Source organism: Phalacrocorax aristotelis, chromosome 2, assembly GCF_949628215.1.
Source record: "Phalacrocorax aristotelis chromosome 2, bGulAri2.1, whole genome shotgun sequence".
Taxonomy (NCBI): domain Eukaryota; kingdom Metazoa; phylum Chordata; class Aves; order Suliformes; family Phalacrocoracidae; genus Phalacrocorax; species Phalacrocorax aristotelis.
Genome location: NC_134277.1, coordinates 28,873,178 through 28,889,820, shown reverse-complemented (window position 1 = coordinate 28,889,820; position 16,643 = coordinate 28,873,178). Strand labels below are relative to the sequence as shown.

The following is a 16,643-nucleotide window of genomic DNA, read 5'->3' as shown; positions in this document are numbered from 1 at the left end:
TCAGCACCCAAAATCACAGCTTTATTAATTTAAAAGCAAAACAACAAAAAAATCTGATCATTAAAAACATACACCTCTTTGTAAGTGTTGCAGATCAGGTCATTAAGGGCCCGAAAGCCTGATTACCAATTACAACAGCCAGAACTGACAGTTACACTGTGCCAGAATATGCACACATTCATAATCCAAAACATTTCAAAGACATGCTGAGTATCAAAGTAAGCATCTAATTTAATGATGTGATAGAATTTGACAGAAACAGGTATAGTCAAGTCGAAAACATTATAAATGAGGTTTCTTTACATAAGAAAATGAGACGCTGTAAGTTAGTAGTTGCATTCACCTGGACATGGAATTTATCACAAAAATCTACTAAACACTGACACTTAAAAATCCTCATTTCCATAAAGCAAAAGTTTTATTGCCTGTATTTATATAAATAGGGTATCATACACTAAACCCCACTTTACATTTATAAATGGGAACATTTTGAAGAGCTCTTCAACAGCAAAATGAAGTGTGCAAAAATACTGGAAAGAGAAATAAATATTCTAACAAGAAAAAAGTAACTGCTTTCCCAGGCCTACAAATATCAAGTACCTCTTAGATTTTTAACTTAAAAGAGGTCTTTGTCAATTAGGCAAGAATTTGAGATCAGAATAAATGTAGCAGATGTATTACAACATTAATGCTAAACCAGAAAACACAACCCAAAGTCCCGAATGTGATCATGTACATCTACAGAAAGCATTTCCACATTCTATCTTGTTGCAACTACACTAGAGCACTTAGAACTAGTGGTATATTACAACACGTTCTCTTTTAAAACACCCATTTTCACAGTCCTGGCAGTACAGTACCAGTTTATTGCTAGCATTCCATTTAGTATTTCATAGCACACAAGTGTTAAGTAACTCATACTGTTTCTACTAGTAAATAAACACACACCAAGTAAACTGATGTTATTACCACATACCTTAAAACAGGTTTGGTTTTTTTTCCCTTAATTTGTGTGAATTTTGTTGCCTACAAAATCAAGGACAACAATACCGATTAGCTCTGAGCACAGTATTAGCAAAATATCATTGACTCTCAAGTCAATAAATAATCTTAATTCCAGCTGGTAACATATCTAGAACTACTTCTGATCAATGACCTGAAATTGTGCAGCCTTTTGGGAGCAGACTGGTGTCTGCTAGTGACCAGAAGCAGGACTGATACAGGTTGTCTCCACACTTCCCAGCATATTTCAGAAGTACAGGGGAATGCTGATTATCCAAGTGTCTTCAAATATGTTTGTAGTCAAAACTCAGGATGTAGTTTAGAACTTAAATATTTCCAAGTCTCTAGTCCTTGAGACTTCAGAACTTCGCAATACTACCTTAAAAATTGATCAATCAGATGAAACCTCCCATAGTTTACCTGCACTCTGCACCCAGGCACATGACTTTTCAGGGAACTCTTCCCTAGGATACAGGCATCGCTAGGAGACAAAACCCCCAAGATCTTTAGCATTAAAATTCACATCTGCTAGGTATGTAGATAAATTAAATAAAACCTCGAATTGCAAAGATACTGGTTTACCATTAACAAAACTTGGGAACAAAAAGAAATGGATTTTTCTTTAAAATAAAAATCTTTAGCATACAATTAACAGTGGCACTTTGAACGAACTTACAAAGAAACAGTCGTTTGCATACAAGAAAGAGCGATCAGACAATGAAGAGAGGAGTCCACAGCATCACTCTGCCATCTTCTGAACACTTGCCAGGTGTTTATTTTGAAAGCCCTCTTTCACAGCATATAAACACTGCTTTGTTTGGAAAACAAATAAGAAGGCCGATGAGCATTACCCTGAAAACTTTATTAAAACTTCTTTGAATTTTGGCAAATCCAACGAGTCCACAATTCCAGGAGTGCTTTTGAACTGAACTGCTTCAATCCTCTGAACAAGGACCACATACTACACCCAGAGGCTCATTTCAGGAGTACCTGTTCGTACCAAGCACAGTCACGCATCATTTTACCAATCTGACGCAATTTATTTTTTCCACAGTTTGTAAGTCACAAACAACCTTTGTCTAAAATATATGCTTGGCCTATGATGGACATCCATTAGAGCACCCCACATTTTCAAACAGTATTTATGCCTGGACAGTCTCTGCTGGGATGAGATTCCCCGTTGTATCCAGCTGCATACACTTACAAGAGCAGGCAGAAACCGGGCACTCGCTATGGTCCCTAGATAGCAATAGCAGAAAAAAAATTTAAAAAAGGTAAAATAAAACTAAAGAATTTTGTAAACTCTACATTTAAGTACATGCATGGACATAGTATCTCAGAAAAACTCAGCATCAGAGTTAAGTTTTGTGTATGTTCTAAACCAACAAAACATTGTAATTATAGATACAGCAAAGGAGGCATGTCCTGCTCAGTGCAGCATACATATGTGAAATAAGAAAGGTTTTCACATCAGCTTACCTGAACCAGCTAAGCATATGCCCAGCATGTCCGCCATGCCTACAGTTGTGACACCAAGTAAACCAGTTGTTGAACTGGGCTAACTTCTTGTCTTTGCTAAGATCCACTTTTTCATCTGACTTGGATCCTCCTGTGCAGAGGCAAACCCACCCCCACAAATACGCTTGTAAATCATTATGCTTCTTTTACATTTCAGTCCCAGTAACACTGTTATAATAATTTTGAAATTAGGAACATCATGTGAAGAAGCAGCCTAATTCTAAAGTAGAAGTCAGTGAAATTATTAGGACCCGGCGGAATACCAAAACAAGAATTATATTGCTGAGCTGCTGTTTCACATCTCATGGACATGCTAAACTTGCCTGTTAAACAAATTTTACAGACAGAATCTCTTTCAACAGTGATTTATGTTCCAGTGATCATGTTCCAGTGAATTACGGCCCTGTTTTACTGCACATGAAGTGTTCTGCTTTAGAAAAATCAACAAAATCTAAGTTACCAATTGGAACAATTACAATATAGAAGTCGCAACACAGATCAGTGAAAAGAATGAGAAGAGATATATAAATAGGTGACAACTGCACAGCTGCTCAAGGCTCTGTAACAAGACTGACCTAAAAATATGGACAAAATCAGTTTCACTTAGACCTCGTATAATGCTGAGCCCAAGACGTTTAGAACCAAAAGATTCTAGTCATGGTATTTCTTAGCTGTGACAGCATGACCCATACATTCTTTCATACTTAGTGACAGAAAGTATACCACATTAAATTTAGTCTCTCTTCCTCTTCCAGCTAAAAATAAATGAATTTACATTCCAAGATTCCTGTAGCATCCCTACAATTCATCTCAAGAAAACACACTTCCCATTTCCTACAGTTTTAAAGCTCACAATACTGACCACCACAATACTTGAATCTTTTCATCTAACCACAGAATTTCACTGACAATCTCACTGGGAAAACTGTCAGAACCAAGTAACTGTGCATACTGTCTGTCACCAAAGAACTGAGACATAGGTTTCATCATAAAATCAGAGAGAATGTAAACAAGTTTTCAATTATGGTCTTCGTCCCTCAAAATGACAAGTATGAATATTTACAGTATGAGTACAAATAGCAAGAAAAAAGTACAACAGAAGATCTTCCAACAGGAACTGCTAGTTAGGCCCCTAACTAGTACTCTAGCTGAATAACTAAAACCCTCTGTGTCATACCTGGACAGCTGGAAACTGGTGTTCCCATATTTATCAAGCAAAGTGCACAGCGAGGAAGGGGTTTACGGCAACCCGGACAGCTTGTAACTTTTGACTTAGTTGGTGAACCACTAACTCCATATTGGCTAAAACCTCGTCCCTGATGAGGAATAGCTGAACAGCTGTACGAGATTGATTTTCCACAGAAATTGCAACTCACAAACACCTAGAGAGAAAAAAAGCCCATTAATTTTTCAGTTTGGTTCCACTTTTGCTACACCTATGAGCGAATTTGCATTGAAGCTAGCAAACACTTATTTACCAGATATTCTAGAGAGTGCCCTGGCAAGTCAAGGCTGCTTGTGAAGGAGTTCCTAACATCTTGGCTTACAGATGTGGCACACAGTCCTGAGAAGTAGGCCTTAGTGATGCTCACTTGCCTCAAAAGCACATGAAAATACGCGCAATCGCTAATACTTGGAAGGGTGTTATTTTAGATAATATAAAGCTATACCTGCAGTAATGAAAGACATTAAGCTTACTCTACTTACTGTATAATTAAACCTGGCCTCTCCCTCCTTATTGTCAGGTGACCCATCCTAGGAAAATCCTCATGTGGACCCTCTAATAATCTTCATCGGTGTAACTTATGCCACAAGTTGTGACTTGACACCAAGGTGCACCTATTTTAAACTCTTTAGGGGCTGTTTATGTGAATCACATATGGAAGGAGCAGTAAACTCAACACCCTTCCACTCCGAGCAGGAGGGATGCAGCATTCCTTAAACAGCTGTGATGGATACATGAATTAAAAAAGAGCCTTCCTCAGGCCCTAAGGCTTGTAATGCACATACTTAGCAGACATGAGAGAGCGGAAGGTGCTGTGGTAAGGCCACATTGGCTAAAAATGCCACCAGATATTAAGCAGATAGCATTTGGACAGGGCGTTAGTTTTTAGTCTAGCTTATGTTCGGAACTGATTAAAAATGAACAGCAGCAACTTTTGTTAAGTACAAGGGCTTCATAATAGCTTTGATGTTCACTCCAATTAAAACAGAGCCTAGTTAACTAGTTCTTGGTTCATTCCCTGATTTCAGCATCATCCTCACCCTGATGCTGAATTCAGCTGGATGATACACCTCTGATTTTGTTTTTCAACATGGGAGGAAAAAAAGCCAGTTTCCCCAGAAAAAGTGTTGAAAAGTTACAGTTTCTGAAAGACAACCTGCTATTTGAAAGAAAAAGGTTTAAGAAAGGAAAAAAGAACACAAATAAAATGGCAGGAAACTGATTGCCTAGATTAGATATACAGAAATATGGTTTAAAAAAAAAATCTACATTTCTTCATTCTATCAAAACAGTTATCAAGTCCTTTCTAAAAAAATATTTTGGAAAAGAACCCAAACAAAACAAAAACAACAACAACACAAGGAAAAAAAAAAAACAAAACACAAACAACCCTACTTTTTCAGGGCAGCCCTAGCTTAAATCTTTCTTTTGCACATGAATACTCACGAAAGCCAAGGTGCAGCCAGCAACTTTTTTCTACAGAAGTATCATGCCACCCTCCTTTCTGGACTGGTCATACTTCATACAAGGATTACATTTACCTGGGCTAAAGGTTTTGAACTGGGATCCAGCTTACTCCTATGGATATCAAATTCTGCACGTTTATGCCAAAATCTCCAAGCATCTAGAAGATTCCTGTAGTTCTCGATCCAGTACTGAACCCTTTCATCCTTAAGTACATCTGATGGAGAACCCTAAAGCAGGCAGGAAAAAACGTCAGACACACTGAAGATACACAATACGTATTATTCACTTTTTCAAAAGACTCTACAAAGCATACTACAAGATCTGAGAAATAATACAGTGGAATTTGTCTAGAAAAAGATTAATTTTCTGTTAAACTGCAATGCAAGTTTGATGGAAATTTCCATCAGTCTGCCTCTCTGGTTGAAAATACTTGTGCTGTCACGTCCTCCTAAAGACTCATGTCTGTCAGATGAAGGCTTACCAAATTCTGTCACATATCACAGTCTATATCATCGTTATGATAAGATATGCAGTTAAACAGTGCTGGCAATAGCTGCAACTGTGCAAGGGGCCAAGACAAGTCCATCTTAAAAAAACCCAAACTCAATGCCTACAGACAAACAAAAAACCTTACCTCAGTTCTCTATCCTGGAAGCAAAAAACAACGAACCTGTCAGGAAACACACCAGCAATAAGCAGGGGAATGGGTATTCCCAGTTCAGCTAGTGAAAAGGACTATGTTTTTGCCTCCTTCCCCTACTATCTCCTCAAGCTATCTCAACCAGAGAGAGTGAAGACACATTTATAGTTAAGACTGAGTAGTTCAAAAGATTCCACAAAACAGGGACATGTATTATCCCAATTTATCACAGAAAATACTTTGTAGTTCATAAGATTCAGTACTATACTGCTAAAGAAACTATGTTTAGTTCCCCTCTATAAAGATTTACTTCCAAATGAAACACTAACCTGTAGCATGCAGTAGCTTGCGGTCTGGACATCTCCAGTTCTGTCAACGTAACTTTCCATCAAGTCAACTCCATCTTTTGTCAGCCCTGTTAACAGTATTCCCTCCAAATTCCCAGCATCTTTCATTTCATTCGTCAGCTTTTCAATAAACCTGTTCAGCTATGAAAAAAAAATACTTAACTTTTGCTGTCTGTTTATCCCTTCCTAACTCATTTATGTCAGTATATGACAAAACTTTTCACGACTGGAATAGCTTTCTTTAAGAGTCTCGGCTGCTAATAGAGAGTATGCTGCTTGCTGGATGTTATGCAGAAAAAGTTTTATGGCTATATCCACTATATTGCAAGAATTCAAGTATTTATCAACAAAACTTAAGCCTCCTGATAGGAAGTGCAAAGAGGGAGGTTACATATTCTTTAAATACTTCAGTGAATTTAAAAAAACATTCCTGCTCTAAAACCAAGCCTTCATTTGAGAGAAAGTAAGTATCTGAAAATGAATACTGAGTAAGTACAAGTACTCTCCAGTGAAACAGGCATACACGTCAATAGCACTGAACAAACTAGCATGTTGTGAATACTAATAAAAACGCAAAGAAACAAGGAAAAAAAAAACCAAATCAAGCTGAAGGCACAAACTGAAGACCAGATTATACCAAAACTTGTATCCTACTGTGATGAGAAAACCAGATCACTGATAACTCATTGCATCCACTGTTCACCCCTCCTCCCCAGAGTTTCTTCCACCTCTAAAGCCCAGCTTAACAGTTTGCTTAAACGTGCACCCACAAACTTACCTGAGCATCATTGAGGAACTTGCAAGCAAATGCCACTCTGTCTCGTACAGCAACATTATTCTCATACTTTGGAGAGAGAAAATGGGAATGCTACCATCACATGCAAGTTTCCACTTTTTCAATACATTGTAAATTTGCACTACTGTATAACCAATTCTAGGAAATTGATTATGTACAAAGAAAACATCACCTCTGAAGAAAGCTAACACTAAATACCAAGTTAATCATTTATACTCAGATACAGGTATCGGAGCAAGACTGCGACTAGTAGAGCAATCTACTCAAATGTCAGCGAAGCCTGGTACAACACATCTGACATGGTGTATGAAGCTCCAGAAAAAGAAACTTTGCAGGTCATGTAGAGCTGGGCTTAGTGCTTCTACCACATATAGCCAAGAGTCTCACCAAGTCACAGGAGGAAGAGAACCAAACAAACTTTCATTTACCATGTTTACAAAATAAATAGCCTAACCACTCAATTCCTTCCTAAAATCACAACTAATGAGCAAACCAAAAAACCAACCAAAAACCTAACTCCAAACACCCAGAACACGGGATTTCTCACAAGTATATTGACACTCAAGGTGCAGCAGTGCAATAATATTTACTTTCTGCTTTTTAATCCTTTTACTAGATGCAACACTAAAGGAAAAAATAACTTGAGTAGATTAATTCTGGTACTTAGCTGTGCTCACATTTTTCCCTCCTGATACTCTCAGAATAGAAATTGTGATTGACACTGCCAAAACAAGATGTGCTTGGCAAAATCTTTTCCATACAAACTCCAACAGGTCTCACTGAAGTAAAAATTAAAATAAAAAAAAAACACCCCACCTTATGATCTCTCAGTTTCCAATTCAACAATAAAAAGAAACTAGAAAACTACTACCTAATGTCCAGAGAACATTTTTTCTTGAAGAGAGAGAAAGAGACTCAGATTTCTCTCCTCTGGGATCCTTACTTTTTTTTTTTTTCAATACCCTAAAAGCATCACATTATAACAACTTTGTTTTAAAAAGAATTAGGCCAATTACCCTGTTGCATTACAGGAGTCCTTCTTCGGGCTAAATAATGCCTACTGAATCAAGTATTTCTGTTGTTCTCTCACCAAGGATCAAGTACGTTACTCCTCCAAAGACTCAACGCATCTCATAATTAAAGATAAAATTGCCATGTGAAGAGCAAACTAAATACCAATTTCAGAGGATATGAAACTATTCTGTTTACTGTTTCAACACAATGAAATAATGTTAACAAGTAAAGAAGGAAAAATAAAATACAATTCAATGCAAATATAGCTTGATGAAAGTTCTGCAAGCTCCCTTGCACTCTTTTGTGATTTCCATTACTGACCTCTCTCCCCTTTTTCCCCCGCTTAAATAATTTTGATAATGTATTCCTAGTGGTTTAATAACTCCATGCTAAAAACAATTTCTCTAAAAAAAGTGTGAACTATATTGGATATTTTGGCTGTTTATGCATGTTTCGTTCACTAATGTAACATTTACTAATATGAGGTGTCTGTTTAGCAGAAAAAAATGTAATCTGCCAGCATCAGGAGAAAATAATACAGTCTAATCTGATTAATTCATGTAGTATATAGCACTTTTCCGACTTTTCCGTGTATGTATATCTATGCACCTATTGCTTAAAGGAATTTTAACGTAACAGAAATTTACTCACCAAAACCCCATCATATGAACCAGACTCACTTGTCAGGAAAGCAAACATAGCACACAAGTAGGGATTGTTCAGTTGCAGTCTTAGAGTACTGCACATTTCTCTCCAAAGTGAGTTCTTCTCATCTGTGTAGCCTGATAGAGCCATTGCTACTACATTAAGGTTCAGATCACCTGATTTATTAAAAATAATCGGTGAAACAATATTCAGGTTAAGGACATTAAAAAACCCCAACTAAAACGGTAACTGAAAGCATCAGTTTGAAACGTTTTGTCAGGATGCAAGACAAAATGCAGTAGAATTAACACTAGCTAAAACAATTGTGCATACACTAGCATTTATTAGTTTCTGCTATAAATGCCTCTGTTCAGGTAAGTTAACAGCCCTGAAAGTCACAAGCCCACACACATGACAGCCTGAGTTATACCTGAAGCAGCATCATACTGGTTCTGGTATTTTGACATAGTTTTGAACTGCTAGATGTGCTCCTATCACTACCATAAAAGATCATCATTACATAGTTCATATCTACAAGAAGTGAAAAGATAAGATGGTCTATATAGCCATCACTTAACACAGCTAGCTGTTGCATATAGCAGGTTCAAGTTAACAGGTTTCCTAAAAACATTAAACCTATTTCATCTAAGTATTAATTCTGTCACAAAGGTCAATTTTATTTTTGAATTTGAAGATAGCGAGTCTCTGCTCTGAATCTTCCCTATGGAAAGCACACACACACTTCTCCCCACCAAGAACTGGCAATATTAAAAATAAAAGAACCTTAACAGCTCCCTCCATGTCTTACCTACCCACTTTAGTGGCAAGACAGTCTTCAGATTTAGTAAGAAAACACAGACAGAAATCGGAGTTGTAGGACGAATACTGGCAAGAAAACAGGGGAAAAAACCCTCCATTTCCTGGCTCCAGTGTCTTAACTTTTCCCTCATACATTGCAACTCTTACCAAATATAAGTCCAAAACAAATGTTTTCTGCAGACCCTGAATATTACATTTCAGTTATTCCACAGCCATCGTACTGGCGGAGAGCTGCATACAGCCTGATGGAAGCAGATATACATGACATCTAGCCAAGATGAAATTCCATTAAAATAAAAGAGTCCCACTGGTTTTGAGTCTAACACTTTCTGGGGAATGTATCAGTAGGAAATTCTGAAACATACAAACTATTTTAATGAGACAGTAAGGCACATGATAGTCTGAGGAGCAAAAGATCAGGATTTCCCAGATTCTCAGACTCCCATACAACCACTTAAAGTAACTATCTTATAAGACAACGGGCATCTTTTACATACTATCTTACATAATTCTGTTTACAGAAAAAAAAAAAATCTACAAAGGTGATATAATGCCACAATAGAAGATATAAATACAATACACACCTTTTCCCGAGGAAGCCCCTTTATTTAGAATTTGTATTGCTCGTCGTATGTCCAAGTTGAAAAGTGCTACAGCAGCAGCTCGCTCCCAGTCTCCTTCCTGTTCCAAGGAATTTAAAAAAGGTTCCACATCTAAGTCCGTTCCCTTCTTTATCCACCCACAGAGCTGTAAAGCCAAGGATCTCTCCTCACTCAGATACTGAATAATATCTGCCTGTCTATCAGATCCACTCCTGCTGTGCCTGAGGTTCTCTGTTGTTCCTAGAAATGGGAAATAAGTTAAATTACGCTCAAATCACAATTGATTTCAGCCACAAAGCACAGTACAAAAGCTAAGTATCATATTTCAGTACTGTCCTGGTTTCAGCTGGGATAGAGTTAATTGTCTTCCTAGTAGCTGGTGTAGTGCTGTGGTTTGGATTCAGTATGAGAATAATGTTGCTAACACACTGATGTTTTAGCTGTTGCTGAGCAGTCCTTACACTAATCAAGGACTTTCAGCTTCTCATACTGCCCTGACAGCGAGAAGCTGGGAGGGGGCACAGCCAGGACAGCTGACCCCGACTGCCCAAAGGGATATTCCATACCATATGATGTCATGCTCAGTATATAAACTGGGGGGAGTCAGCTGGGAGGCAGCGATCGCTGCTCAGGAACTGGCTGGGCATTGGTCGGCAAGTGATGAGCAACTGCATCGTGTATCACTTATTTAGTACATGATTTTTATTCTTTCCCCTTCCTTTTCTGTCCTATTAAACTGCCTTTATCCCAACCCATGAATTTTAAGGTTGGTTTTTTTTTTCTGATTCTCTCCCCCATCCCATCAGGGGAGAAAGTGAGCGAACAGCTGCGTAGCATTTAGCTGTGTGCCCAGTGAAACCACAAGTACATTAAATTAACATCACTAAAAACTCCATGGTAAGGAGCAGCATACACAAAATTATTTTGATCTGCTAAATATCATGCATCTAAATTTGACACATATTTCCCACTAAGTTGTTTTTCTTTCCTCTACCTCTGATGATTTTGGAGGTTCTCGTTACAGTTGACAGGAGTTATCAGGCTGTTCAATTTTAAAATACATAATACACAGTCAAGCACCTGCTCTACCGGTTCTCCTCTTCTTAGCAGGCATCAACACGCTAACTTTCCCAGCACTGAAGAGTTATTTTGTACTCCAAGGAGCATAAATATTAATAAGGCACATAATGAATAGAGAAGGAAAGATTCAAATAATAGATTAGACTAATAAAAACTTCACTGATCATGAGAGGCATAATGTGATGCACCAACGTGATTACCACTTCAGAACAAGACAGCTTATTTAAACATAGTTATACAAATGTACTTAGCACATTACCAGTGGCTACAGTAATGTCAGTTCCATAGAACTACACCCATATGTGGAACTTTGAAAAATTGAATAGTTATGTGGGGAGCAAGAATTTGCAGCACCTTAGTCAAAACCCAAACGTTTGAAATAGCCCAGTTGAAGATCTACCTCTGAGGATACTTTGCTTTTATGATTACTGATTTCCCAAGAACACTGAAAATTTTGGAAATTACTGTAATATAAACTGTTAACTTACTTATACTAAAACACAGAGATACTTTGTTTCTTTATTTTTTAAATAGCCTCTTTCAACAGTTTTTAAAGACAAACCCATAAGCACATCATTCTGTAAACATACTACAACAGAACTTATCAAAGTTGGAACGTTCTTACCCAAAGATGACTTCACAATTGATTTAATGCCAGCATAAACTAAGGGACCTTTGTTTCCTGTAAGTTTTTGATCCATATCTTCAGTATACTGCTTCATAAGTATTTTCATGTATAGGAAGCTTAATTTTTCCTGAGTGTTTTGAGAAACTATTTTCTTTTAAAGACACATCCTATTAACATATGCAAAGTATTTACAGGATGTTGCATTATGTATAAAGATTTTCATGCATTTCATATAACTGGTTACATATAAAGGTACATTACGTCTTTAGAATATAAACGACAGTAAAATAAAGGATATAATGCAGAGTGTACCAAAGCGATTTCAGCTGAGGATCTTCATTCCCAGCTAGGAGGTGATTTCTCCAAACTTGTTCAGTATCAAGACCATACCTTGACAGAGCTCTGAGCCGCATTTTGGTCGCTATGTCTTTTTCCAAGGAACTAGCCTTTCCTTCTTCCGTACACTCATACAAATGACGTCCACAAGCCCACATTAGGGATGTCACTGGACTCCATGCAAGAGAAATTCTTTCAAAAACTGTGAAGTCAGACATAGCCCTGTTGGGAGTCACTACTACCATTCGATTTTGACTTGTGGGATGCCAGGCAAATGAAGCAATGTAGTTTTCACATGGTTGGACACTTCTTTCAATTATTGTTGGCTCAGTTTCATCTCCAATAGGGGTGGGAGTATGCTGCATGTCATACAGTCTAATGATGTTACTATCCCTTGTTAAAGTAGCTAACAGTCCCGTTCTTGTTGGACACCACGCAACTTTTGTTAAGGGTTTTGGTTGCTCTGTCAAAGTCAAAACAGGCTTTTCAAACTTCCTTAGATCCCATATGGCAACCTGACCTTCATAGAAGGAAGCTACACGATCGTGGAAATATGGATCAACAGTCACTCCTTGGACAGCCTTGGTGTTTACAAATATTTTTTGGCTGGTGTTCCTCAGATCAAAGATAGCCAGATTTCGATGCATTCCAGCTAAAAGGAGCTTCTGATCCCGTGGAAGCCAACAGAGAGAGAGACAAGCGTCATTCTGTCCTAATTCATACAGTGGCTTTGTTACTACCAGTCCTGCTTCTGGATCTCCTGCTGAAAGTCTTACTTTCTCTGTAGCAACTGCAGTCTCCGGGGCATATTTGCTACTGATATCCCAGATCAATACTGAAAAGTCAGCCCGATGTTTATCTAACCCAGCAGCAAGCCAATTACTGTCTAGTGGGTTCCACGCAAGGGTGTTGCATTGCCGTGCGTGTTTGGGAACAAACTCTTTGCCTATCAAATCTTTAGATTTTGAGTTGTGATCTTGACCAAGGCTTGTAAGTACCACTCGACCATTGGCCTGTCCAACAGCGAGGAGACATTCAGGATCGTACTTTGGATACCAGGCCACACATTTCATATATGGTGTATCTGAATTTATTGACAATAGTGTAGCTGTAGTTTCTTCTGATAACCGCAAGGACCCTGCCTTGAGTTCTGAACTTACAGCAGAGTCAATGTGATAAAGGCTCAATTCCGAATCGCATACAACAAATCTGTCAACGTGGTGCGGGGCCCAGAGAATATCAGGTTTGGAGCCACTCATGTTTAGGGTAGGTTTACGCACAATTTAAGCCCTTGTAAGAAGATTCAGGTGATATCCATGCACATCGAAACTGTTGAGAAAATAATTTGTAGGAATATTATCAAAACCCAAATTCCTTTGTAATGTGAGATCATCTTTAAAGAAACAGAAATATGGTTCTGAATGACTTTTAGCCCAAGGGTTTAACACACATACATGTCAGGCCAAGACCTTAAGCATCCTCTGCCTTACAGCACCTTCCCCACAGCACACTGTGTTTTTGCTAATATGTACCTACAAAGAGCCAACACAGCCATCTGTAAACTGGCAACAGGATTTGCTGTGCTTGCAAACTCCACACCAGTATTAAGGAAGAAGGGATTAACTGGGATGTGATGTGGCACGATATGTGGGTGTGCTGCCGGTAAGGAGCCACTCCCTGAAATATGTAAAAGAAAATTCCTCTGCCTAATTGACGTGCACTAATTGACAAAAACTAGAGTCTGTGTATTTTGTCTGAGGTCTGCTCCATTGCTCAGGAAGGCTAGACCTTTTTGAAGATTTCTATAGAAATACAACCTTCTACTCCTCATCTTATTCTGCCACTCCTAATCCCACCTTCTGCCCCAACTTTACCTTGCCTTCGCTCACATTTGGCCCAGCAGCGTTCATAAACGCGCTTTACTGTTAAATCCGATTTACACTGTCAGTAGCTGCACGCCCAGAGTCACTACCCGTGCCTGAACAGAGGCCCCGCAGACCCCTACTAACCTCTCCTGCAGCGGGAGGAGGGAACACACCAGCTCGGCAAGCACGGGAAGAGAGCCTCACTTGCTTCTCCCGGGCCTCCCCTGCGTGCCCGCCGCCCCCGGGCGCTCCATGGGCCGCAGGGCCCCGGCCGCAGCCCCCCGCCCAGGAGCGAGGAGGCTGCCCTGGCCCGCCGGGGGACCGCGGCAGCGGGACCGGACCGGGGCCGAGCGCAGACGACCGCGACCCTCCCGCCGCCCCTCCCGGCCGCGGCAGCTGCTCACCCGCCCCGCGGGGCCCGCCGAGGGAGGACGGGGGGGAGCGGCGACCCGCCGCCGGCCGGCCCCGTCGTCTGAGGAGAAAGAATGCGAAGCACACAGCGACCTCCGATCGCGACGGCAGCAGAGACGGAAAAACGAAGGCACTTCCGGCGCGCGGGGAATGAACAGTCGCGGCACTTCCGGCGCAGCCGGGCTGCAGGGGAAGGTGAGCGTCAGCACACGCAGGGCGCCTTCCACCGGACGGAGCCGTGCGCTCACTTCCGGCCTCGGGCTGCCCTTCTTGCATTGGTCCGCGGGAGCCCCTCCCCGCCTCAGGGAGCTGTGACGTCACGCGCTCCGCACATCCATCAGACCAGGGCACCGCCCCTGGGCGGGCTGCAGGGTGGGCGTGGGCTGGGCGGCGCGAAGCCCGCGCTCGGGTTCGGGCGGACCATTAAAGTTGAGATGCGGCTTTTTAAGTGAAAGATACAGGAGTTCGTGTGGTCGCGTGAGCAGGGCTCACCCCTGAGCCAGCGCCAGGGCCTGGCACCCGCCCTGGCTTTATTTGCTGAGGTACTCTTGCACATTGCTAAGAGGTTGGTGTTGATAAGCGTGACAGGTGAAAAGGGTAAACAGTGGCAACGGTGCTAATTTTTACACATAAATGGGAGTAATGAGTAAGCAGGAGCTACCAGATGGTATTATATACCTTGGAAAATGCAACAGGTGTGAGCTGAGATGACAAAACCTCTGGAGGTCTCTCTTGGTTTGCAGCCCACTGTTCCTTGTTTGCCTTCCGAGTGGCTTTCCAGAACCCTCCCCGCACAGAAGTGGGATGTGACGTGCCAGTGCGCTGGTAGCAGTAGCTCTCTTAGCTTCGTGTTCAGCCCTTCTTGCATTTAGTCCCTCTAGCCTCTCTCATTCCAAGTTCTCGTCCCTGTTCGAATCCAAGTGTTTTGTGACTGGGTGGAGATTACTTTTTTGCAAAGGCTTACGGTTTGTCCAAAATTCAGTAGATTTGCATAAGAAGGCCAGCAAGTACATCCCTCTCTCACCTTCTTTCTCCTCCCGGAAGCTCTGTACTTTCTAAAGCATACCTTACTGCTTTAAAACACTGAGGATGCAGGTTTTATTCAACCATAGAAAACCACCTGGTTTTCGTTAGCCTCATTCTTGGAAATGACTGGATTGCTTTGACTAAAATTTAGATGTAAAGATATCTGGCACAAATAATTCCAGTTTATGTCTTTAAAGTTACATAAAGCTATAAATGACAGAAAACCAGAGCCTTAAATAGGAAATATTGGGCAACCTTAACAAAAGGGTGTGGTACCCAGCCTGTCGGTAATTACGCAGAAGTGTTCTGTGCAGGCTCTCTGGTTGTGTTCTTTGTTTCATCCCTATTCTCAAAAGTGCTTTGTGATGGGAACAGGAGTCCTCCTTTGACTTTGTGGGCTCAGAAACACACCCAGGGGAAGAACAGTTGAAGCCTTATTGCCTAGACATGTAGGATAAACTCAAAATCATCTCACTTATGTAAGTAAAAAATAATGAAAAATTGGTATTATTGCAATTGCTCAGATTTATCACATGGATCATAATTCAATCCTGTCAGTGGAAATTCTGAGTATTTTTCCTTACAATCTATATATTATATCAAAGACAAAATGGAAATGTTTGTCAATTCCTAGAGAGGGATCATTAAGCAAAATATTTTTTAAAAGAGCTCAAAGGAAAGCAAAAAATTTTGTCAAAAGAAAGAAAAAGTAATCTGTGACATGATAATGTTCTGAAGGCACAGGAAATTTTGTGTCTCCCCTGGGGTTTGTAGCATCTCTTCAGGAATAAGGGAATTAAAAAAAAAAAAGTTGAAACATCAGTCAAGGGAGGAAGTATTTAATATCTGATATAAGAAAGACAAAAAATGTCTTAAACAACCTTTTAAGAAGCTGTTGGGAGGCTAAGGAAACTTTTTTATCAGATAACAGGAAATTATTCCAGGCATGTTTTGAAGGCTGCCTGAACATAAAAAAAGCAGCCAAGAAAACTGTACTTAGAATCTCTTGGGGTGGATTATAAAACTTTTTTAGGTAACTTGTAAAAGATAATGATGAAACAAGCCATTTGTAAGCTATAAAGTATCAGAAATGATGATGGACTAAGAAGGGCTGTAAAAGGCAACAAAAGACTTGGTTTGGTATGAAGGAGCATGGTTCAGGATATTTCAATGCAGAACATTGACATAATGTTTAAAAGGAAATGTTTTGTCCAGTTAATGT

At 40.0% G+C, this 16,643-nt stretch overlaps 1 protein-coding gene across 1 annotated transcript; it reads right to left on the bottom strand.

The window, feature by feature from the left end:
* Nucleotides 1–14,530, bottom strand: MIOS (meiosis regulator for oocyte development). The gene is made up of 11 exons (XM_075082902.1): nt 14,389–14,530; nt 12,082–13,448; nt 11,781–11,879; nt 10,058–10,315; nt 8,661–8,830; nt 6,978–7,043; nt 6,182–6,340; nt 5,287–5,439; nt 3,698–3,902; nt 2,482–2,611; nt 1–2,241 (listed from the first exon to the last, which is right to left on the bottom strand). The coding sequence occupies exons 2-11, from the start codon at nt 13,376–13,378 to the stop codon at nt 2,145–2,147; spliced, it is 2,634 nt and encodes an 877-aa protein (XP_074939003.1). The 5' UTR covers nt 13,379–13,448; nt 14,389–14,530; the 3' UTR covers nt 1–2,144.
* Nucleotides 14,531–16,643: the final 2,113 nt, after the last annotated feature.

Coding starts and splice junctions, on each gene's coding strand:
- MIOS (XM_075082902.1), bottom strand. CDS start 13,378: ATGAGTGGCTCCAAACCTGATATTCTCTGGGCCCCGCACCACGTTGAC. Junction 6,341..6,977: donor AGTTCCTCAATGATGCTCAG/GTAAGTTTGTGG, acceptor TTTTTTTCATAG/CTGAACAGGTTTATTGAAAA. Junction 3,903..5,286: donor GTTCAAAACCTTTAGCCCAG/GTAAATGTAATC, acceptor TTTTCTCTCTAG/GTGTTTGTGAGTTGCAATTT.